General features: G+C 45.2%; 1 protein-coding gene across 5 annotated transcripts in view; it reads left to right on the top strand.

Annotated features, from left to right (window-relative positions):
* LOC141768198 (uncharacterized) overlaps positions 1-20,590 on the top strand; it is a 34,813-nt gene extending 14,223 nt beyond the window's left edge. For 4 of the 5 annotated variants that reach the window (XM_074636277.1, XM_074636279.1, XM_074636278.1 and 1 more), the window contains 10 exons: positions 322-959; positions 1,078-1,256; positions 2,180-2,318; positions 2,752-2,945; positions 3,973-4,135; positions 4,246-4,329; positions 4,404-4,511; positions 4,713-4,811; positions 5,250-7,076; positions 8,488-20,590. In XM_074636277.1, coding sequence (XP_074492378.1) covers positions 322-959; positions 1,078-1,256; positions 2,180-2,318; positions 2,752-2,945; positions 3,973-4,135; positions 4,246-4,329; positions 4,404-4,511; positions 4,713-4,811; positions 5,250-7,076; positions 8,488-19,968 — 14,912 coding nt within the window. In that variant the 3' untranslated portion in view covers positions 19,969-20,590. The remainder of the gene's footprint in view (positions 1-321; positions 960-1,077; positions 1,257-2,179; positions 2,319-2,751; positions 2,946-3,972; positions 4,136-4,245; positions 4,330-4,403; positions 4,512-4,712; positions 4,812-5,249; positions 7,077-8,487) is intronic. The other variant, XM_074636281.1, reaches the window with a different exon arrangement.
* The last annotated feature ends 1,516 nt before the right edge of the window (positions 20,591-22,106 follow it).

Below are 22,106 nucleotides of genomic sequence, written 5' to 3' on the forward strand. Positions count from 1 at the left end.
TATTTAAGGAGAAAAATCAAAACTGTTCAAAAAATGCTATATCTTGCATTGTTAAAAAGCCCTTAAAAGATGCGTCAAAAAGACGTTTTTGAGATTTCGTTGCACTTCATCCAATCCAATCTTTATTTAGGACTCAATCTCTCAATATAAAGTAATAATACTAATAATACTAAGTTGTTCTAACATAAGACTATTGCTTAAGTGTTACAGAATTCAAATCATGTTCTGTATATATACAAGAGTCCCCATGTAGGACCAGAGAATCATGTTTTCCTCCACCAATTATGAAAAAAACAAAACATATCTTGTGTCTACTCACAGTTGCTCAACAGGAACACATAGAAGTACAGCAAGCGTCCGGCCAGCAACACCAACAGCAGCTGATCCTAGTACAGCAAGCGCCCAACCAGCAATACCAACAGCAGCTGATTCTATTACAGCAGCAGCAGCAACAACAAGCTGCCGCCGAAGCCGAGGCCAGGAGGCTCGAAGAGGAGGCCAGGTGGCGCGAAGAGGAGGCCAGGAGGCTCGAAGAGGAGACCAGGAGGCGCGAAGAGGAGACCAGGAGGCGCGAAGCGGAGGCCATGAGGCTCGAAGAGGAGACCAGGAGGCGCGAAGAGGAGACCAGGAGGCGCGAAGCGGAGGCCATGAGGCTCGAAGAGGAGACCAGGAGGCTCGAAGAAGAAAGACGAAGAGCGGAGCTGAAAAGAGCAAAGAAAACGGAAGTGAAGTTGGTGAAGAAGGTGAAGGTGGTCCATTCTTCTGCTGCCCCTCCTCTCTCCTCCTCCTCCTTCTCCTCCTCCTCCACCTCCTCATCCTCATCCTCCCGCAGCTTAACTGAGCTGCATGCGCTCAGACTCAGGCTGGAGGCCTCCGAGGGCACGCTGAGTCAGCACGTTCACATCTGCCTCGGAGACGACTGGATGCACGACTGTGGCCTCAAGATATCTGAGCTAGAGGTAGACACAAATACTCACAAATACAAGAAAAACAGACACACATGCAGTATTAAAACAAATCTTATTCCAAATACTTATTCATTGCAGTAACTGTATTTGTGTGTATGTTTCCCTGCAGATGCTTCTGCGTAATGTCGACTCGATGCGTGAGGAGCACTTGCGTCTGAGGGAGCATATCTTGAAGGAGCTGGAGGGCATGAATGATTCAGATAAAGCCCAGTTCCTCCGCAACGAGGTTGAAGTCATCAACCAAAGGCTGGGTAGTCTGGAAAGCAGCTCATCAGCTTACCTGGACCGGTAAGCCTACGCAAACAAACAGTGTTTTTAAGCTTTGATTATTCAGGAAGTCTTATGAGATCAAGTACTCATTAGTAAGAACAACCCGAGATTAAATTTCACATACACAAGATCACAACTAAGATGATCATAGATTAAAACTGTCTTCTCCAGCAGACGTTACCGGGCCACACAGGCCGCATGAGCAGCACGTGACGGCTGCCTCGTTGAACTGCTGCGTCTCTCACTCGTGTTGTCCACACTGGCAGCATTTCTGCGGCGGCGCTGCTGCTGCCAGTCCTTTCTTTCTACATAGAGTTTTCCTTTCATAATGGCCATTTCACTTCATTATTCACACATAGAGAGAGAGCTTACATCGGAAAGATACTGCCCTTGACCTGATGTTCCTTTAACTTGGTAACATAGCCTATTATGTTAATAGTATACGTGGGGTAAGCCGGTACTCTATTAATTTATGGAGACCTGCAAGTAACTGCTTTTTCACAACCCTTTCCTGCGAGTATTTCAGAATAAAAGCATTGTGTTAATGAATGAATGCATTCTTCCCACCAAAAAATGCTAGAGGGCTTTTATTTTGAAATGGAGAAATTTTGTCTGTGACATCTTCTACAGATATAGACATTGAAACTGTAGTAATGTTGCTGGTAGGATGTCAATATACTGTCAAAAGAACATTTTCACTGTCTGTTAAGCCCTGACCTGTTAACATGGACGTCGAAATAAAAAACGACAGGTTCTGCAGCCGCCACGTGCTGCTGACTTTTCCTTTGTGGCCCGGCCGTTAGTGTATTGAAAGTACCCTCTTGTACTTTTTTCACTCATTACTAACCCAGCAAATGTAAAGGAAGCTACTCTGACATATTGATCTCACATATCATCAACAGAATAAATGTATTCTATATTTGTTTCGTCCTCTCTATCAGGCTGAAGGCTCTAAGGGACATGCTGGAGAGTGTGGAACAAGCCGAAGACATAGTGAAAGTCCACGAGGCGAGACTGGCGGAGAAAGAGACCACCTCTCTGTCGCCCAGCGAAGTGGAGGAATACATGTTGACCCTGAAGGTAATTTATAAAAAAAATTACATTTTCCTACAATACATTTCTTGAAAAGACCTCTGCTGTTTTTCAGCAAGATATTGTTGCGTTTCATGTGTTGCACAAGTAAAAAAGAATCACTTGTGATGATGTAATTTTCCAGCCTGTACTTCTGCACCGCTCAGCCTCACACTTAATTTTTCTCATACTGGCTGTGCTGCAACACCTCTTTTAACCCTCTGTCTGAAACGCTCTGTTTGAGCTCCTGCCCCGCCCCTCTGATTGGTCAGCTGGCCCACAGTTGTGATTGGTCAACCGAACCAAACTCTTTGGACTCCACTCCAGCTCCGCTCTAACTAGCTTTGTTTGAGGGCGTGCCAAACTAGCTGCAAGGCAGGTATTATGTACATGTGTTGATGACAAATTTGACCGGTGTTTCCTGTGTGTTGTTGGTGTGTAGAATGTTAAAGCGGAGCTGGATATGAAGAGGGGTATTCTGGCCACCATGGAGACGGAGCTAGCCAAGGCCAACCACTGGAGCGGCCAGCTGGGCGGGCCCTTCCAGAGGTGTGACATGATGCTGTCCAAATACTCTGAGCAGGTGGTTCTGCTGTCAGACCGCTGGAGACGACTCCTAGGGCAGATTGATACCAGGTATGTCTCCTCTTCTCTCTCATATCTATTTTATTCCAAGGATCCATGTTTGAGCAGTTTTTCCCAACAATTGGCTATCACAAACCAGCAGTGTGTCACATTGTTGTCTACTCTGTAGTCAGCCAGTTAATCACTCGTACCACGTCAAACCTATTTCCTGTGAGACTCTCATAACATGTATGCGAGCACACCCGGTCGCACGAAAAGGCGTATGAATGACACGATAATTCGCAAGGCAAAAGCGTGCAATAAGAACAGCATTCTTGATTTTGGCATGTCATATGTACGCCATGTAGTCTGTACTGACTGCAATGTAAATGCATCTGCGTGAATATGCTATGCTCAGAGCTGGTGACATAGAATCAAGAGTGTGTTCTTTAGTGACTTTTTTACATATTTTCTGTACTTCTATTATGTTGTTTTCCGCACGTATTGTACTTAATTTACATACTTATTTTAAGCCCAACCATGAAATTTTTCCTAAACCTAACTAAGTGGTTTTGTAGCCTAAACCTAAGTGAGTAGTTTTGTTGCACCCTGCTGGTACTGCACCTTCATACATGTGTGTAATATTCACACCTCGACAAGGCAAAACGTGACACTGCCACGCTCTCCTCTGGTGGCCAGGCGGGTCTATTATACAATTTGCCGTGATATCGGGTTGTTTATTCATTAAATTATAAATTGAAAACCTTTGGATTTTGGTTTGCTAATTGAGTAAAACCATTGTAGGGTGACACCTTGGGAGCCTCTGTGGACCTGTGATGGGCCTCTTTCACCATTTCTTGACATCTTATAAACATTTAATTGATTCATTGATTTAAATGATTGAATAATCTATTTTGAAAATAACAATTTATTACAGACATCAACACAGGACAACCCTTTTACACCAGCCTTTGTTGGATTAGAGTTTCGTGTAAAAGGATACTCTCTGTCTTTCTCACTGTATCTCACATTAATCAACAGTTTCAGTCTACTGAAAAACATGGTGCTATGTTTTAAATTTGTCCACTTTCTTGCTCAGAGTCCAGGATTTGCAGTCGTACCAGCCTCAGCTGGAGCACTACAAGCAAACCAGCACCTCCCTTATTGACTGGATTGATGCCACGCGGACAAAACAAGACACCCTGCAGGCCACCAAGATAGAGAGCATCCAAACACTGATGGACCAAATTAACAACCAGAAGGTTTCCTGCTCAGCCTTTCATTGCTATTGATTCATTTTGCTAACTGCGTTGAGGGTCTATGTCCATGTGTTTTAAGTCATCTGACGTCTTTATATTATTGTGTTGTCAAGGCCCTGAACTCTGAAATCAAATCGAGGAGGGAGACAGTAGAGAGCGTGCTGAGGGACAATGAGGCCTGTGTGATTTCTATCAAGGTAAGGAGGCCTGCATATATGCAGACTTTAAAATGATCAAAATAATTCGTTTCATGACTTTGTTTGTTTTACAGGATTATGAAACGGACCTGGCCTCTTACACCTCTGGTTTAGAGACGTTGCTCAACATCCCCATCAAAAGGACAATGCTGAAGTCGCCGTCGATGGACCTAAATTTGGAAGTAATAAAACCATATTGGAAAAGTTGTGTCATTAAAACACTGAAGCAACTTTTGGCATATGGTGACCCACTAGTATCTGAAAATGTTTTTCCCTTTTTCTAGTATATTAAAGAAGGGGATCAATGACATTTCTATGAATCAGTGAAGTTAAGTGACGTATTATCTAGATTAATCCTTGAGTTTGCCTTGTCTTTGTCTCAGGCTACACAACTGCAAACCCGTTACATGGAGTTGCTCACACATTCTGGCGACTACTACAAATTCCTGGGAGAGCTGCTCAAAAACATGGAGGAGCTCAAGGTACTGATGTTGTATTTTGCAGTTCTTTGAATATTTGTGCTTGCTTTGTATTTTTTAATTTAATTTTGTTCGTGCTGTGTCTTACTGAATATGTTTTGCATTTTTTTTTTTTTTTTTGTGTTTAGCTTTTATCATCATCCTGCCCAGGGATTTTGGAAAAATTAGCAAATTGGCTAAATTAGTCACATTTACATGATAATGATGTCAATTAATGTTCATTGTCCCTGATGGTTAAGTTGAATTAACCTCAATTAGTTAGTTTTAAATTTAGTTTAATTGAGTTTAAAGCAACTATGGATATTCTTTGAATGTTGGATGATTCCATGAATCAGTTTGAATCAATCATCCAAGTACACTGTGGTAAAGTGTTTTTTTTACTTGATTATTACAGTTCTTAAAACTACCTCTGCATTCATTTTTGCTTTGTCTTGCTTTCAGATTCGTAACACCAGGATTGACCTGTTAGAGGAAGAACTTCGCCTGCTGAGGGAGGGCATGCGAGACTGCGACTCCAAGAATAAATCTCTGGAAGAGTCTGTTTCCCGTTACGAGCTGGAGTTGTCCGACTCGCGGGACAAGCTGCTGTCGATTGAGGAGGTGAAGCAAACCGCTACGCTGCAGTGCAGTGCCACTATGGACAGCCTGGACAGCACTCAGAGCCAGCTGGCAGACCTCAACGATGAGGTGACACGTCTCAACTACTCGCTTGAGGAAGAGAAGAGGAAGAGGAGGCTGGCAGAGGAGCGCTACACTACGCAGCAGGAGGAGTACGAGCTGGTGCTGAGGAAGAGGCAGAAGGAGCTGGACACGGTCAGCTGGTCCAAGGTGGAGATTGAGAAGAGTGTGACAAACAAGGATCACGAGATTGAACAGCTGCGGCGGCAGCTGGCTGAGGAGGCGGCGAGGATCAGGGAGCTACAGAAGGAGATGTCAAAGGTAAGGAGCCAATGCAGTATGGAGATCAATAACTTAAAGCTCAGCTACGAATCCCAGATCCACGTCAGCTGCACAGACATGCAGAGGCTGGCAGCCCAGAGGGAGGAGGATACCGTTGATGTCCAGCTGCGGTATGACAGGATGGAGGCAGAGAGGAGGAATCTGGAGGAGGAGCTCAGGAAGCTCAGGATGTCTCTGAGCCAGGCTGAGGAACAAAGGAACAGGGCAGAAGAAGAAGCTCACAGTCAGCGTGCTGTCATCACAGAGGAAGGGTGCAGGAGGAGAGAACTGGAGAGTCAGGTGGAGGTGCTGATTAGGCAGAGAGACGAGGAACACAGCCAGTATGCAGAGGAGCTGGCTGAAGTCATGAAGAGGCTGCAGGAGAAGAGTGACGAGCTGGCCTACATTACACACAGCCTGGAGGAAGAGACCCGCAGGAGGAGAACTATAGAGGAAGGGCAGGATGTGCTCGAACAGACTCTGGCCCAGCTGCAGGTGAAGCTAACCAGTTCATCAGTGGCTGCAACCCAGCTGGGGGAGTGCGAAGAAGAGCTCCAGAAGATAAGTATGGAGCTTGAGAGGGAGAGCAGGGAGCGAAGCAGAGTAGAGCAGAACATGAGCAGGCTACAGAGTCGCATGAAGGACCTTCAGGATGTGAGAGGTGGGCTGGAGAGCCAAGTGGAGAATCTGAGGAGGGCTAACCAAGAGGAAGTGTCCAGAAGAAGGCAGGTAGAAACAGAGCTGGAAAACACCACCAAGGCCATGACTGAGTACATCAGCACCGTTACCACTCTAAGCCAGAGCCAAGAGCACGCCAGCATGTCAGAAAAGAGAGGTGAGGAAGAGCGCCTTAGGTTGCAGGAGGAGCTGGAGAGAAGCTCGAGACAAAACAAGACCTCTGCAGAGCGCATGACTCAGCTGAGCGCCAAGCTGAAGGCCCTGCAGCAACAGCTCCTCCAGGAGCAGGCAGGAGGCAAAGAGGCAAACCTCAGGAATGAGGGCCTTTACAGAACTATAGAGGAGAAGAGTAAGGCCCTGAATGAGCGCTCTGGTGAGCTTCAAAGGCTGAAGGAGATGACAGAAAGCCAGACCAAAGAAAGGCTGAGGCTGGAGGAGGAACTAACCGCAGCACGACATGATAAAGCGGAACTCCTGAGATCCAAACAAGGAAGTGATGATGAGCTCTCCTCCCAGATTACAGCCCTGCAACTGCAGCTTCAAGCCAGTGAGCGCAGCAATGTAGATTACCGCAACCTGGCCTCAGAGCTCTCCTCGGAGAGGGAGAAACTCAAGCTGGAGACTGAGAAAATACAAAAGCAGGCCACCGAGGTACATGGAACTTTGGCACTCAGTCCTGGCCTGCTCTCGTTTTTCCAAATCAGAGTCCTAGTTTGGATCAATCAAGTAGCTATTGGTGTCTGTAGCCAAAATTTTGCTTGCCTGCTGGAACACCTCTAGATCCCCTATAGATGCCTCCCACTTGGTAACTCTGATTTGAACACATATGCCCATATGTGTTTGAATAAAGTTGCATGTAAATCCCTTGCATGCAAACATGATCAGTGCCTTTCTGCCTGCCGACCTCCCCAGTCAACTGTCCCCCTGCCCACACTGTGCAAAGATGTGCATACTGCATGCTTTTATGCCTCTCCTTCTTTTGCCCAGAGTGATCAACACCGTCAATGACATCATTACCGCTGGTCCTCTGGTCTAATACAGTTTGATTGTTGTTTATCATATTATTATAGCATCTTGATGGTCTATAAGATACATTTTGCAAACTTGTAAAAACAGCACTGGTATACATGTGAAATATCCCAAATTTTTTACAGTATTTGATACACCTCTTCTTGCAATTTTAGACCAGTCAATCAAGATTGGCAGCCATCTATTGGCATTATCTATTTGTGCTGTTTAACAAATTTACAGAATGTAGATGTTCCAATCTGTACAAAGTAATAGTCAAAATAGTTGGCCTGCGTATTTTTGTGGTTGTAGTTGCTATAAACAATGTAGTGTTGATGTAGCTTGTCTTCAGGATTGGGAAGGTATATTTCACAATGAAAATCAATTACTTTTTGAAATTGTGTTTTTTTTCTACTGGTTAATTTTCTTTAAGAATTGACTACTGTAATGCCATTACCTATATACTTTTACTTCCCATTCTTGCAAGACACAAATTATATTTTGCCAGAACGCACACAGACTTGCTATTCATGGGTTTTGGCTATTTTTCTAATCAATTGCAGCTTTTTGTATATTCAGTTGTTATACATTTAACACTGTAATTATGGGATTTAGTCTATCTTGACATATTTTAAATGAATACCGATGCAGGTCAAAAAATTTCACGAGCTACAGTAAGAACAGAAACATTCAATTTGCTTCACTTCTCACAGCTTAATTCTTCGTAATTCAGCTGCCAAAATCCTGGACCTAGAAAAGAGCAAGTTTGTGTGCTGTCCTCCTTGATAGTATTAAAGTTAACCATTAAGGTTTACTAGCACAGCACAACAGTACAAACTTAGGTGAATTTTGATAGTAGCATGATCATTTCTGATTTCATTTCTATTTAAATCCAAAACTGTTCTATCCCAGTTTCCTTGATTGTATGTTTGTATACCGGGATGTAAAATGCAGAAAATAAATGTATGGTTGTTGATATACAGAAAATGTATCAATGTATGTCTGAGTTGACTAACCTTTTGTCTCTCTGCTCTTTCCCTCAATTTTTCTGCAGACAACCACCATGATGCAATCCATTCAGTCCCAGTACAGTGAGATTGTGAATGAGAGAGATGCTCTTTTGCTGAGATTGCAATTGTCAGATAAGGACAAAGATCGCTACCAAAGGCTAGAGGACGAACTCAGTCGCATTAAATTGTCCCAAGACTCTGAGCTTCGCAGTAAGCAACGTATACAGGATGAGAACGAGAGGGCGAAGAGGGATTCAGATTACTGGAAGGACCAGTTTGATAGTAAGCAGGTCCTGATCAGGCAATATGAAACAGACAAGGAACGTCTGGAGAGGGAAAAGAACTCTCTGAAAAGTGAGCTAGAGAGGCTGATGAGGGATCTGAGGGAGCTTGATGAGACATATAAAATCAGGCTGTCAGATATGCAGAAAGAACTGCGAGAGGTGGCTGTTGTCAGAAAAACCATGGAAACTGAGCTGATGAGAGTTAGAGAGCCCCCAACCTTGGATCCTTCCACTTTGGTCTTTGATGGAGTCCGTAAGCCAGTCACAGCAAACCAGTTGGTTGACTGTGGTGTTTTGGACAAACCAACACTTAGCCAGCTTGTGAAGGGGCATAAGACTGTGCCTGATGTCTCTGTCGACAAAAAAGTCAGTCTCAAAGGGACAGGCCCGATAGCCGGGGTGGTAATTCAAGGTCCGAAAGGTCCAGGGTCTTTTACAGGCCCCTTATGCAAAATGACTTTCACCGAAGCAAAGAAAGAGAATCTGCTACCACCAGATAGCGTAGACCTACTACTGGATGCTCAGGCTGCCACAGGCCACATAATTGACCCAAGAACTAATAGGAAGTTGACAGTTGAAGAGGCATGTGATCAAGGTGTGGTTGATGAAGAGGACAGAGAGAGGTTGTTAGCAGCAGAAGCTGCAGCTGTAGGATATTATGGTCCTGGCACAAACAAACCCCTTTCAGTATTTCAGGCTATGACGAAAGGACTGATTGACAAGAACACAACGCTGCGTCTGCTACAAGCCCAGGAGTCTGTGGGGGGCATCCTAGATCCCATACTCAGTGTGTTCCTTCCTAAAGACACAGCCATTGAGCGTAACCTAATTAATGATGACATATATTATGCTCTGAGTCAGAGGCCTGAGCTCTACCTGGACCCCGAAAGTGAAGATGGTGTAACCTATATGTCAATGAAGAGGAGATGTAAGGTAGAGCCACACACAGGCCTTCTGCTTCTTCCGATTCCTGAGAAGGTAGACCCCTCCAAACTTGTCTTTGATGGTGTTCGGAAACCTGTCACAGCAGAGCAGCTCCTTGATTGTGGTGTCCTGGACAAGCCAACATTTAAAGATCTAGAAAAGGGGAAGAAAAATGTCCCAGAGGTGTCTGTAGACAAACATGTTAATCTGAAGGGGACTGGACCCATTGCTGGGGTAGTAGTCGGACGTGAAGGAAAAATGTCTTTGTCAGAAGCCAAGAAACGGATGCTCTTGCCCCCAGATAGTGCAGATTTGCTACTGGAAGCCCAGGCTGCCACAGGTCACATCATTGACCCCAGAAACAATCAGAAGCTGACAGTAGATGAGGCATGTGACAGAGGAGTGGTGGATATTAAGGATCGAGACAGATTATTGGAAGCTGAAGCTGCTGCTGTGGGATACAAGGATTTTAGTGCAGCCAAGCCTCTCTCAGTGTTTGAGGCCATGAAGAAGGAACTAATTGACAGGAAGACTGGGCTACGCCTGCTGCAGGCCCAGGAGTCTGTGGGAGGTATTCTAGATCCCAATCTCAGTGTGTTCCTTCCCAAAGATACAGCTATTAAGCGCAACCTTTTGGATGAAAACCTCCGTCAAGCTCTAAACCATAGTCCTGAGTGTTACCGTGACCCAGAAACTGAGCGTGATGCCAGCTATGGGGCATTGAAGAAAAGATGCAAGACAGAGCCTCACACAGGTCTGCTACTTTTGCCAATCACTGAGAAGCTAGACCCTTCCAAACTGATCTTTGATGGTGTTCGTAAGCCAGTAACAGCACAGCAGTTGCTTGATTGTGGGGTCCTGGACAAACCAACATTTAACCAACTAATGAAGGGAGAGAAAACTGTCCCACAGGTGTCTGTGGATAAGAAGGTCTTTCTAAAGGGGACAGGATCGATTTCTGGCGTGGCAGCTGGACCTTTAGGGAAAATGTCTTTCTCAGAGGCCAAAAAACAGATGCTCATGCCTGCGGAAAGTGCCGATTTGCTACTGGATGCTCAGGCTGCCACAGGACACATCATTGACCCCACAACCAATCAGAAGCTAACAGTAGAGGAGGCATGTGCCAGAAGAGTGGTGGAAAATAGGGATCGAGATAGACTCCTGGCAGCAGAAGCCGCTGCTGTGGGTTACCGGGACCCAAGCACAGCTAAGCCTCTTTCAGTGTTTGAGGCAATGAAAAAGGGATTAATTGACAGGAAGACTGGGCTACGCCTGCTGCAGGCCCAGGAGTCTGCCGGGGGCATTCTAGATCCCAATCTCAGTGTTTTCCTCCCCAAAGACACAGCTATAAAGCGCAACCTTTTGGATGAGGACCTCCGTCAAGCTCTAAACCAGAGTCCTGGGTGCTACATTGACCCAGACACTGAACGTGATACCAGCTATGGGGCTTTAAAGAAGAGAAGCAAAACAGAGTCTCACACAGGCCTGATACTTCTGCCAATCAATGAGAGGAAAGACCCTTCCAAACTGATCTTTGATGGTGTTCGTAAGCCAGTAACAGCACAGCAGTTGTTTGAATGTGGAGTCCTTGACAAGCCAACATTTGACCAATTAGTGAAAGGCGAGAAAACTGTCCCAGCAGTGTCTACGGAAAAGACAGTCTATCTAAAGGGGACTGGACCCATTGCTGGGGTAGTAGTCGGACGTGAAGGAAAAATGTCTTTCTCAGAAGCCAAGAAACGGATGCTCTTGCCCCCAGATAGTGCAGATTTGCTACTGGAAGCCCAGGCTGCCACAGGCCACATCCTTGACCCTGAAGCTAATCAGAAGCTGACAGTAGAGGACGCATGTGCCAGAGGAGTAGTGGACATTAGGGATCGAGACAGATTATTGGCAGCAGAGGCTGCTGCTATTGGCTTCAAGGATCCTAGCGGAGCCAAGCCTCTCTCAGTGTTTGAGGCCATGAAGAAGGGACTCATTGAAAGGAAGACTGGGCTACGCCTGCTGCAGGCTCAGGAGTCTGTGGGAGGTATTCTAGATCCCAATCTCAGTGTGTTCCTCCCCAAAGACACAGCTATAAAGCGCAACCTTTTGGATGAGGAACTTTGTCATGCTCTAAACCAGAGTCCTGAGTGTTACGTTGATCCAGACACCGAGCGTGAGACCAGCTATGGGACTTTAAAGAGGAGAAGTAAAACTGAGTCTCACACAGGCCTCATACTTCTTCCAATCCCTGAGAAGGTAGACCCCTCCAAACTTGTCTTTGATGGTGTTCGGAAACCTGTCACAGCCAAGCAGCTCCTTGATTGTGGTGTCCTTGACAAGCCAACATTTAAAGATCTAGAAAAGGGGAAGAAAAATGTCCCAGAGGTGTCTGTAGACAAAAATGTTAATCTGAAGGGAACTGGGCCTATTGCTGGGGTTGTAGCTGGGAGTCAAGGCAAAATGTCTTTGTCAGAAGCCAAGAAAAAGGCACTCCTGCCTGAAGATATTGCAGATTTGCTACTGGAAGCCCAGGCTGCCACAGGTCACATCATTGACCCCAAAAACAATCAGAAGCTGACAGTAGATGAGGCATGTGCCAGAGGAGTGGTGGATATTAAGGATCGAGACAGATTATTGGAAGCTGAAGCTGCTGCTGTGGGATACAAGGATTTTAGTGCAGCCAAGCCTCTCTCAGTGTTTGAGGCCATGAAGAAGGAACTAATTGACAGGAAGACTGGGCTACGCCTGCTGCAGGCCCAGGAGTCTGTGGGAGGTATTCTAGATCCCAATCTCAGTGTGTTCCTTCCCAAAGATACAGCTATTAAGCGCAACCTTTTGGATGAAAACCTTCGTCAAGCTCTAAACCAGAGTCCTGAGTGTTACCGTGACCCAGAAACTGAGCGTGATGCCAGCTATGGGGCATTGAAGAAAAAATGCAAGACAGAGCCTCACACAGGTCTGCTACTTTTGCCAATCACTGAGAAGCTAGACCCTTCCAAACTGATCTTTGATGGTGTTCGTAAGCCAGTAACAGCACAGCAGTTGCTTGATTGTGGGGTCCTGGACAAACCAACATTTAACCAACTAATGAAGGGAGAGAAAACTGTCCCACAGGTGTCTGTGGATAAGAAGGTCTTTCTAAAGGGGACAGGATCGATTTCTGGCGTGGCAGCTGGACCTTTAGGGAAAATGTCTTTATCAGAGGCCAAGAAACAGATGCTCATGCCTGCGGAAAGTGCTGATTTGCTACTGGATGCTCAGGCTGCCACAGGACACATCATTGACCCCACAACCAATCAGAAGCTAACAGTAGAGGAGGCATGTGCCAGAAGAGTGGTGGAAAATAGGGATCGAGATAGACTCCTGGCAGCAGAAGCCGCTGCTGTGGGTTACCGGGACCCAAGCACAGCTAAGCCTCTTTCAGTGTTTGAGGCAATGAAAAAGGGATTAATTGACAGGAAGACTGGGCTACGCCTGCTGCAGGCCCAGGAGTCTGCCGGGGGCATTCTAGATCCCAATCTCAGTGTTTTCCTCCCCAAAGACACAGCTATAAAGCGCAACCTTTTGGATGAGGACCTCCGTCAAGCTCTAAACCAGAGTCCTGGGTGCTACATTGACCCAGACACTGAACGTGATACCAGCTATGGGGCTTTAAAGAAGAGAAGCAAAACAGAGTCTCACACAGGCCTGATACTTCTGCCAATCAATGAGAGGAAAGACCCTTCCAAACTGATCTTTGATGGTGTTCGTAAGCCAGTAACAGCACAGCAGTTGTTTGAATGTGGAGTCCTTGACAAGCCAACATTTGACCAATTAGTGAAAGGCGAGAAAACTGTCCCAGCAGTGTCTACGGAAAAGACAGTCTATCTAAAGGGGACTGGACCCATTGCTGGGGTAGTAGTCGGACGTGAAGGAAAAATGTCTTTCTCAGAAGCCAAGAAACGGATGCTCTTGCCCCCAGATAGTGCAGATTTGCTACTAGAAGCCCAGGCTGCCACAGGCCACATCCTTGACCCTGAAGCTAATCAGAAGCTGACAGTAGAGGACGCATGTGCCAGAGGAGTAGTGGACATTAGGGATCGAGACAGATTATTGGCAGCAGAGGCTGCTGCTGTTGGCTTCAAGGATCCTAGCGGAGCCAAGCCTCTCTCAGTGTTTGAGGCCATGAAGAAGGGACTAATTGACAGGAAGACTGGGCTACGCCTGCTGCAGGCTCAGGAGTCTATGGGAGGTATTCTAGATCCCAATCTCAGTGTGTTCCTCCCCAAAGACACAGCTGTAAAGCGCAACCTTTTGGATGAGGAACTTTGTCATGCTCTAAACCAGAGTCCTGAGTGTTACGTTGACCCAGACACCGAGCGTGATACCAGCTATGGGACTTTAAAGAGGAGAAGTAAAACTGAGTCTCACACAGGCCTCATACTTCTGCCAATCACTGAGAAGAAAGACCCTTCCAAACTGATGTTTGATGGAATCCGCAAGCCAGTCTCAGCACAGCAGTTGTTTGAATGTGGAGTCCTTGACAAGCCAACATTTGAAGATCTAGAAAAGGGGAAGAAAAATGTCCCAGAGGTGTCTGTAGACAAAAATGTTAATCTGAAGGGAACTGGGCCTATTGCTGGGGTTGTAGCTGGGAGTCAAGGCAAAATGTCTTTGTCAGAAGCCAAGAAAAAGGCAATCCTGCCTGAAGATATTGCAGATTTGCTACTGGAAGCCCAGGCTGCCACAGGTCACATCATTGACCCCAGAAACAATCAGAAGCTGACAGTAGATGAGGCATGTGACAGAGGAGTGGTGGATATTAAGGATCGAGACAGATTATTGGAAGCTGAAGCTGCTGCTGTGGGATACAAGGATTTTAGTGCAGCCAAGCCTCTCTCAGTGTTTGAGGCCATGAAGAAGGAACTAATTGACAGGAAGACTGGGCTACGCCTGCTGCAGGCCCAGGAGTCTGTGGGAGGTATTCTAGATCCCAATCTCAGTGTGTTCCTTCCCAAAGATACAGCTATTAAGCGCAACCTTTTGGATGAAAACCTTCGTCAAGCTCTAAACCAGAGTCCTGAGTGTTACCGTGACCCAGAAACTGAGCGTGATGCCAGCTATGGGGCATTGAAGAAAAGATGCAAGACAGAGCCTCACACAGGTCTGCTACTTTTGCCAATCACTGAGAAGCTAGACCCTTCCAAACTGATCTTTGATGGTGTTCGTAAGCCAGTAACAGCACAGCAGTTGCTTGATTGTGGGGTCCTGGACAAACCAACATTTAACCAACTAATGAATGGAGAGAAAACTGTCCCACAGGTGTCTGTGGATAAGAAGGTCTTTCTAAAGGGGACAGGATCGATTTCTGGCGTGGCAGCTGGACCTTTAGGGAAAATGTCTTTATCAGAGGCCAAGAAACAGATGCTCATGCCTGCGGAAAGTGCTGATTTGCTACTGGATGCTCAGGCTGCCACAGGACACATCATTGACCCCACAACCAATCAGAAGCTAACAGTAGAGGAGGCATGTGCCAGAAGAGTGGTGGAAAATAGGGATCGAGATAGACTCCTGGCAGCAGAAGCCGCTGCTGTGGGTTACCGGGACCCAAGCACAGCTAAGCCTCTTTCAGTGTTTGAGGCAATGAAAAAGGGATTAATTGACAGGAAGACTGGGCTACGCCTGCTGCAGGCCCAGGAGTCTGCCGGGGGCATTCTAGATCCCAATCTCAGTGTTTTCCTCCCCAAAGACACAGCTATAAAGCGCAACCTTTTGGATGAGGACCTCCGTCAAGCTCTAAACCAGAGTCCTGGGTGCTACATTGACCCAGACACTGAACGTGATACCAGCTATGGGGCTTTAAAGAAGAGAAGCAAAACAGAGTCTCACGCAGGCCTGATACTTCTGCCAATCAATGAGAGGAAAGACCCTTCCAAACTGATCTTTGATGGTGTTCGTAAGCCAGTAACAGCACAGCAGTTGTTTGAATGTGGAGTCCTTGACAAGCCAACATTTGACCAATTAGTGAAAGGCGAGAAAACTGTCCCAGCAGTGTCTACGGAAAAGACAGTCTATCTAAAGGGGACTGGACCCATTGCTGGGGTAGTAGTCGGACGTGAAGGAAAAATGTCTTTCTCAGAAGCCAAGAAACGGATGCTCTTGCCCCCAGATAGTGCAGATTTGCTACTAGAAGCCCAGGCTGCCACAGGCCACATCCTTGACCCTGAAGCTAATCAGAAGCTGACAGTAGAGGACGCATGTGCCAGAGGAGTAGTGGACATTAGCGATCGAGACAGATTATTGGCAGCAGAGGCTGCTGCTGTTGGCTTCAAGGATCCTAGCGGAGCCAAGCCTCTCTCAGTGTTTGAGGCCATGAAGAAGGGACTAATTGAAAGGAAGACTGGGCTACGCCTGCTGCAGGCTCAGGAGTCTGTGGGAGGTATTCTAGATCCCAATCTCAGTGTGTTCCTCCCCAAAGACACAGCTGTAAAGCGCAACCTTTTGGATGAGGAACTTTGTCATGCTCTAAACCAGAGTCCTGAGTGTTACGTTGACCCAGACACCGAGCGTGATACCAGCTATGGGACTTTAAAGAGGAGAAGTAAAACTGAGTCTCACACAGGCCTCATACTTCTGCCAATCACTGAGAAGAAAGACCCTTCCAAACTGATGTTTGATGGAATCCGCAAGCCAGTCTCAGCACTGCAGTTGTTTGAATGCGGAGTGCTTGATAAGCCAACACTTAATCAGCTAGTGAAAGGGGAGAAAACTGTCCCAGCCGTGTCTATGGAAAAGATGGTATATCTACAGGGGACTGGACCCATTGCTGGGGTGGTAGCTGGACGTGAAGGAAAAATGTCTTTCTCAGAAGCCAAGAAACAGATGCTCCTGCCCTCAGATAGTGCATATTTGCTACTAGAAGCCCAGGCTGCCACAGGCCACATCATTGACCCTAAAACTAATCAGAAGCTGACCGTAGAGGAGGCATGTGCCAGAGGAGTGGTGGACATTAGGGATCGAGACAGATTGTTGGTAGCAGAGGCTGCTGCTGTTGGCTTTAAGGATCCTCGCGGAGCCAAGCCTCTGTCAGTGTTTGAGGCCATGAAAAAGGGACTAATCGACAGGAAGACTGTGCTACGCCTGCTGCAGGCCCAGGAGTCTGTGGGAGGTATTGTAGATCCCAATCTTAGCGTGTTCCTCCCCAAAGATACAGCTATAAAGCGCAACCTTTTGGATGAGGACCTCCGTCAAGCTCTTAACCAGGGTCCTGAGTGTTACGTTGACCCAGAAACTGAAAATGATGCCAGCTATGGGGCTTTGCAGGAAAAATGCAAGACAGAACCTCAAGCAAGCCTGAAACTTTTGCCAGTCTCTGAGAAGAAAGACCCTTCCAAACTACTCTTTGATGGTGTCCGTAAGACTGTCACAGCACAACAGTTGCTTGATTGTGGGGTCCTGGACAAACCAACATTTAACAAACTAATGAAGGGAGAGAAAACGGTCCCAGATGTGTCCGTGGATAAAAAGGTCTTTCTGAAGGGGACAGGGTCAATTGCTGGTGTTGCGGCTGGACCTTTAGGGAAAATGTCTTTTACAGAAGCCAAGAAACAGAAAATTATGTCCTCGGACAGCGCTGACATGCTACTGGAAGCTCAGGCAGCCACTGGCAACATCATTGACCCCAGAACTAATGAGAGATTGACTGTAAAGGCAGCATGTGCCAAAGGAGTAGTGGATAAGGAGGATGAATCAAAGTTGTTCGCAGCTGAAGCTGCTGCTATAGGTTACAGAGACCCAAATACAGGCAAGCTCCTGTCGGCAGGCCAGGCCATGAAGAAGGGATTGATTGACAAGGACACAGCTCTACGTATACTTCAGGCTCAAGAGTCTGTAGGGGGTATTTTAGACCCTGCCCTCAGTGTATTCCTACCCAAAGACATTGCAAAGGATAGGGATCTCATAGATGAGGATCTATACCGGGGCCTGAATCAATATCCTGAGTGTTATTTGGACCCAGACACCCAACAAGCAACTACCTATGTATCTCTGAAGAAAAAATGCAAAGCAGATCCAAAAACAGGTCTTTTGCTTCTCCCTGAACCTAAAAAGCCAATAACTGTACAGGGGCTCAGGGGTCAGGTGCCAGTCAGAGATCTAGTGGATGCAAACCTATTAGACCGGTCAGATATGGACCAACTGAGAGAGGGCAGATTGACGAGCCAGGACATTGAAGACCGCCTGCACTCCTACCTGAGAGGTTCCACCTGCATAGCAGGAGTTTATGATGAGGCCAGTGATAAGGTGATGCCCATCTATCAGGCCATGAAAGATGGACTGCTGCAATCTGGGACCACACTGGAACTGCTTGAGGCCCAGGCTGCCTCAGGTTTTATAGTTGATCCTGTCAACAACCATTACCTGACAGTTAGTGATGCTTACAATAAAAGACTGTTTGGGCCTGAGTTTAAGGACAATCTGCTATCAGCAGAGAGGGCTGTGACTGGTTACAAACTGCCTGGTACAGACAAGATTATTTCCCTCTTTCAGGCCATAGAGAGAGGTCTAGTGGAGAAAGGTCATGGCATCCGTCTACTCGAGGCTCAGATTGCCAGCGGTGGTATCATTGATCCTGAACACAGCCATCGGATTGACGTGAACGTAGCCTACAAGAGAGGTTACTTTGATGAGGAAATGAACAAGGCCCTGACTGATCAGAATGTTGATACCAAGGGTTTCTTTGACCCCAACACAGAGGAAAACCTAGCTTATCTGGAGCTTAAGAATCGCTGTATCACAGATAAGAAGACTGGCCTCATCCTGTTGCCTATCACTGACAAGAAAAGTCAAGAATCGACTTCGAAGAACACTCTGAGAAAGAGGAGAGTGGTAATTGTAGACCCGGAGACTAATAAAGAGATGACAGTACGTGTAGCATATGACAAGGGGTATATTGACTACGACACCTTTGTGGAGCTGTCCGAGCAGGAGTGTGAGTGGGAAGAGATCACTATCACTGCTCCAGATGGTTCCGTCCGCTTTGTTATCATTGACAGGAAGACTGGACGACAGTATGATATTAGCGAGCTGCTTGAAATGCGAGTAATCAACCAATCAGATGTAGATAATTACCGATCACGTACCATCACCCTTACTCAATTTGCAGATATCATCAGCAACAAGACCAAATATGGGTCATCATCATCATCAGCTTCAAGATCATCAGCAGCCGGAGGTACATCTTCAGTGACATCATCAACTTCAAGAACATCAGCATCCCCGGGTACATTTTCAGTGACATCATCATCAACTTCAAGAACATCAGCATCACCGGGTACATCTTCAGTGACATCTTCATCAACTTTAAGAACATCAGCAGCCTCAGTTCCATCGTCAGTAACATCATCATTGTCATCATCAGTCCTGTCAAGACCCTTATCACCTTCTCTCTCAAAGATGACCAAAACAAGAACTTCCACTGTCACAGAGCGAAGCACCTCAACCTGCAGTGTACCTCGAGACTCAACTGACTCCCGTAGGAATATATCCAGCATATCTGTCACTCTGTCCTCTCCTATTGAAGTAATAGATGAACAGGAACCTGTGGGTGCCGTCTTTGACACAGACTGTATCGAGAAGATATCCATCACAGAGGCTCTAGATCGTGGTCTGGTGGATTCCATCACTGCCCAGAGACTGCTGGAGGCTCAGGCTTGCACTGGAGGAATAATCAATCCCACAAATGGCCATAGGCTCAGCATCCATGAGGCCACCCGCCTGGGCATAATAAGTGACAACATGGGCCCAAAGCTCAAGCCTGCCCAGAAAGCCTTCTTTGGCTTTGAGGATGTAAAAAACAAGAAGAAATTATCTGTTCCTCAGGCCATGAAGGAGAGGTGGCTGCCATATGAGGCAGGGCAGAGGTTCCTAGAGTTCCAGTATGTAACAGGAGGGATTTATGACCCAGAAATGTGCTGTAGAAGAACCATAGATGAGGCTGTGGAAATGAAGTGGCTGGATTCGAGAGACGCCGAGAGGCTCCAAAACGTCAGAGACCACACAAAGAACCTGACGTGCCCCAAGAGCAAACTTAGGATCTCTTACAAGCAGGCTCTGGATAATTGTCTGGTGGAGGAAAGCAATGGGTTGAAAATGCTCCAGGCATCATCTGTGTCTTCCAGAGGGATCAGCAGTCCTTACAATGTCTCCTCTGCCCCAGGGTCCACCACCGGCTCCAGGAGTGGCTCACGACGAAGCTCCCGCAGGAGCAGTGTGGACCTTGGATCCCCCTCCTCCTCAGGAACTTATCACCACAGTGTTTCTAGCTTCACCACCTACTCTGCATCCTCCAAATAAATCAAGAAAATGATCTGCACATTCATGCTCTTTTCTTGCAAATGATTCCTTTTGTTAAAAATATACCGATTGTTCAGAAAATAACTTGTGTGTGTCGTATATGAGGAGAAAAAAAAAATCTAAGATAATGTTCTTAAACTTTTTGCATAGTTTTAGATTTCTGCTTTGGTGTTGCTATGCTTTTAAAATGCTATTGTTCAAATGTTCGTGAAAATTAACACTTCCAAGATATTTTTTGTGGAAATGAACTAAAGTATTAATGGCAGCCATCTTATGGTATTTGGAATGAAAATAATGAGGATGTTAATATAATTTTTGGTGCCCCTAAAATAGGCTTAGAAATGATTACCATATTTTTGCATACACAAATAAGTTTTTCAAAATCTTCATGAAATGTAATTTCTTTTTAAGCTTTGCATTGGTCACATAAGGGTGCTATGTTTACATTTATTTGTCATCTGAAATACATGTTTTGTGAGGGGAGGGATACAAGGTTTGGTTACATATATTGGTTTAACTATTTGTTTTCTACTGAATCAGTTAACTTGTTTTTTTGCTCTTTAGTGCTTCCGGTTTTGTAACAGTTTCTCAATATCTCCAAATAAAAGCGATTGAGTCTTTAGCTCATATGGATTCATGACTGTTATTCATGGTTAGTTTTCATGCAACACTTTTAATAGCTACATCAGAATCAGGTTTATTGCCCAGTAGGTTTTCACATATGGTGTTTTGGTGCAAGAGAAAATCTAAATAAAAATCAAGTACTGCAAAGTGAAGGAACATAAATATAGAAAAATATACAGTTAAAATATGAAAAAAATAAAAATTTAAAAATGTTCACGGCATAAAGTATAACCTCAGTTTGCAGGTAGTTGAAGGGAACCGTCAAAATCTACTACAGTATAAAATGGCACTAATAAAATGTAAATCTCTTAGCCTATCATCATACATTAGCATACGGTTGGGAAAACATAGTTTCAGTTTGATCAAGTCAGAAGTAATCAAAGGAAATGTTAAAGGCAAGTTATAATTTGAAAATTAATGCTAAATATGCTTGAACAAAATGTCTGCATATACAGTATATATATACAGTATATTTCAATTGTACCAAATTGCTTGATATTCATTTTGCAATCCTAACATGTTTTACTGACTTGTTATTAACTTTAGAAATGCTTTGTTTGGTTAAATGTGCATTTTGGACATCTGAACACTTTTCCCATTGAACAAGATTATTTTGAGAGCACATAACGGAGGATTAGAATAGATACTTTTAAGTTGGCCAAGTGTTATCTAAGGTCTAGTGTGTGTTTGTATTACAAAGAGTTCCAAAGTTAAAATTGAGGTTTAATTATGCCCTATGAGAACGTCCTCAGAATAAAGTAGGAGGTTGAGGGGCGTGGAGTACATAACACCGGAATAAAATAAACGCGTATTTACCATTTGCCATTTACTGTACATAGGTCATGCGAAAGACATTTCAGGGGTGGGATATTTTTGCTGAGTTAGTTTTATACTGATACTATACGCAGTATCAAATAATAAACATGCATTTACACAGAAGTGTGCCACTATACAATCAAATAAATAATAAATAAACAATTGAAAATAGGCCAAACATGTGTATGCTTTTTGCAGTTTAGACATTTGTATGTACTATTTTATTTAGACAGTGCTACCCACAATTGGAGTAGAAGTTATTGTTCCAGAGTTTTATCTCAAAGTGAGGAAAAGGATCAGTGAAGAATTATCAGTTTACACAGGAGAGATGCTTGCAATATTGTTAGCAGTGCAGTGGATATAGGATACAAGACCACTGAGAGCAATCCTTTGTTCAGACTCAAACTCATCTCTAGCTAGTTTACAATACAGTCATTCAGACAGCAGACCGGGCATTTTGATAGAAGTACAACAAAAAATATACCGAATTCAAATGATGGGTCTTACAGTAATATTTGTATGGATACCAGCACATATTGGTATCAAAGGAAATGAGATGGCACATGAGGTTACACAAATTAATTACATTGATTTGGCAGATAGCATCAGTAAAACAAGTCCAGAGCATTATTAAGCACAAATTGAAGGAAAGGTGCAAAAGCAATGGGAGGAAAAGAGGAAAGGTCAATGGTTTCACA

This window comes from Sebastes fasciatus, chromosome 5, assembly GCF_043250625.1.
Source record: "Sebastes fasciatus isolate fSebFas1 chromosome 5, fSebFas1.pri, whole genome shotgun sequence".
Lineage (NCBI taxonomy): Eukaryota > Metazoa > Chordata > Actinopteri > Perciformes > Sebastidae > Sebastes > Sebastes fasciatus.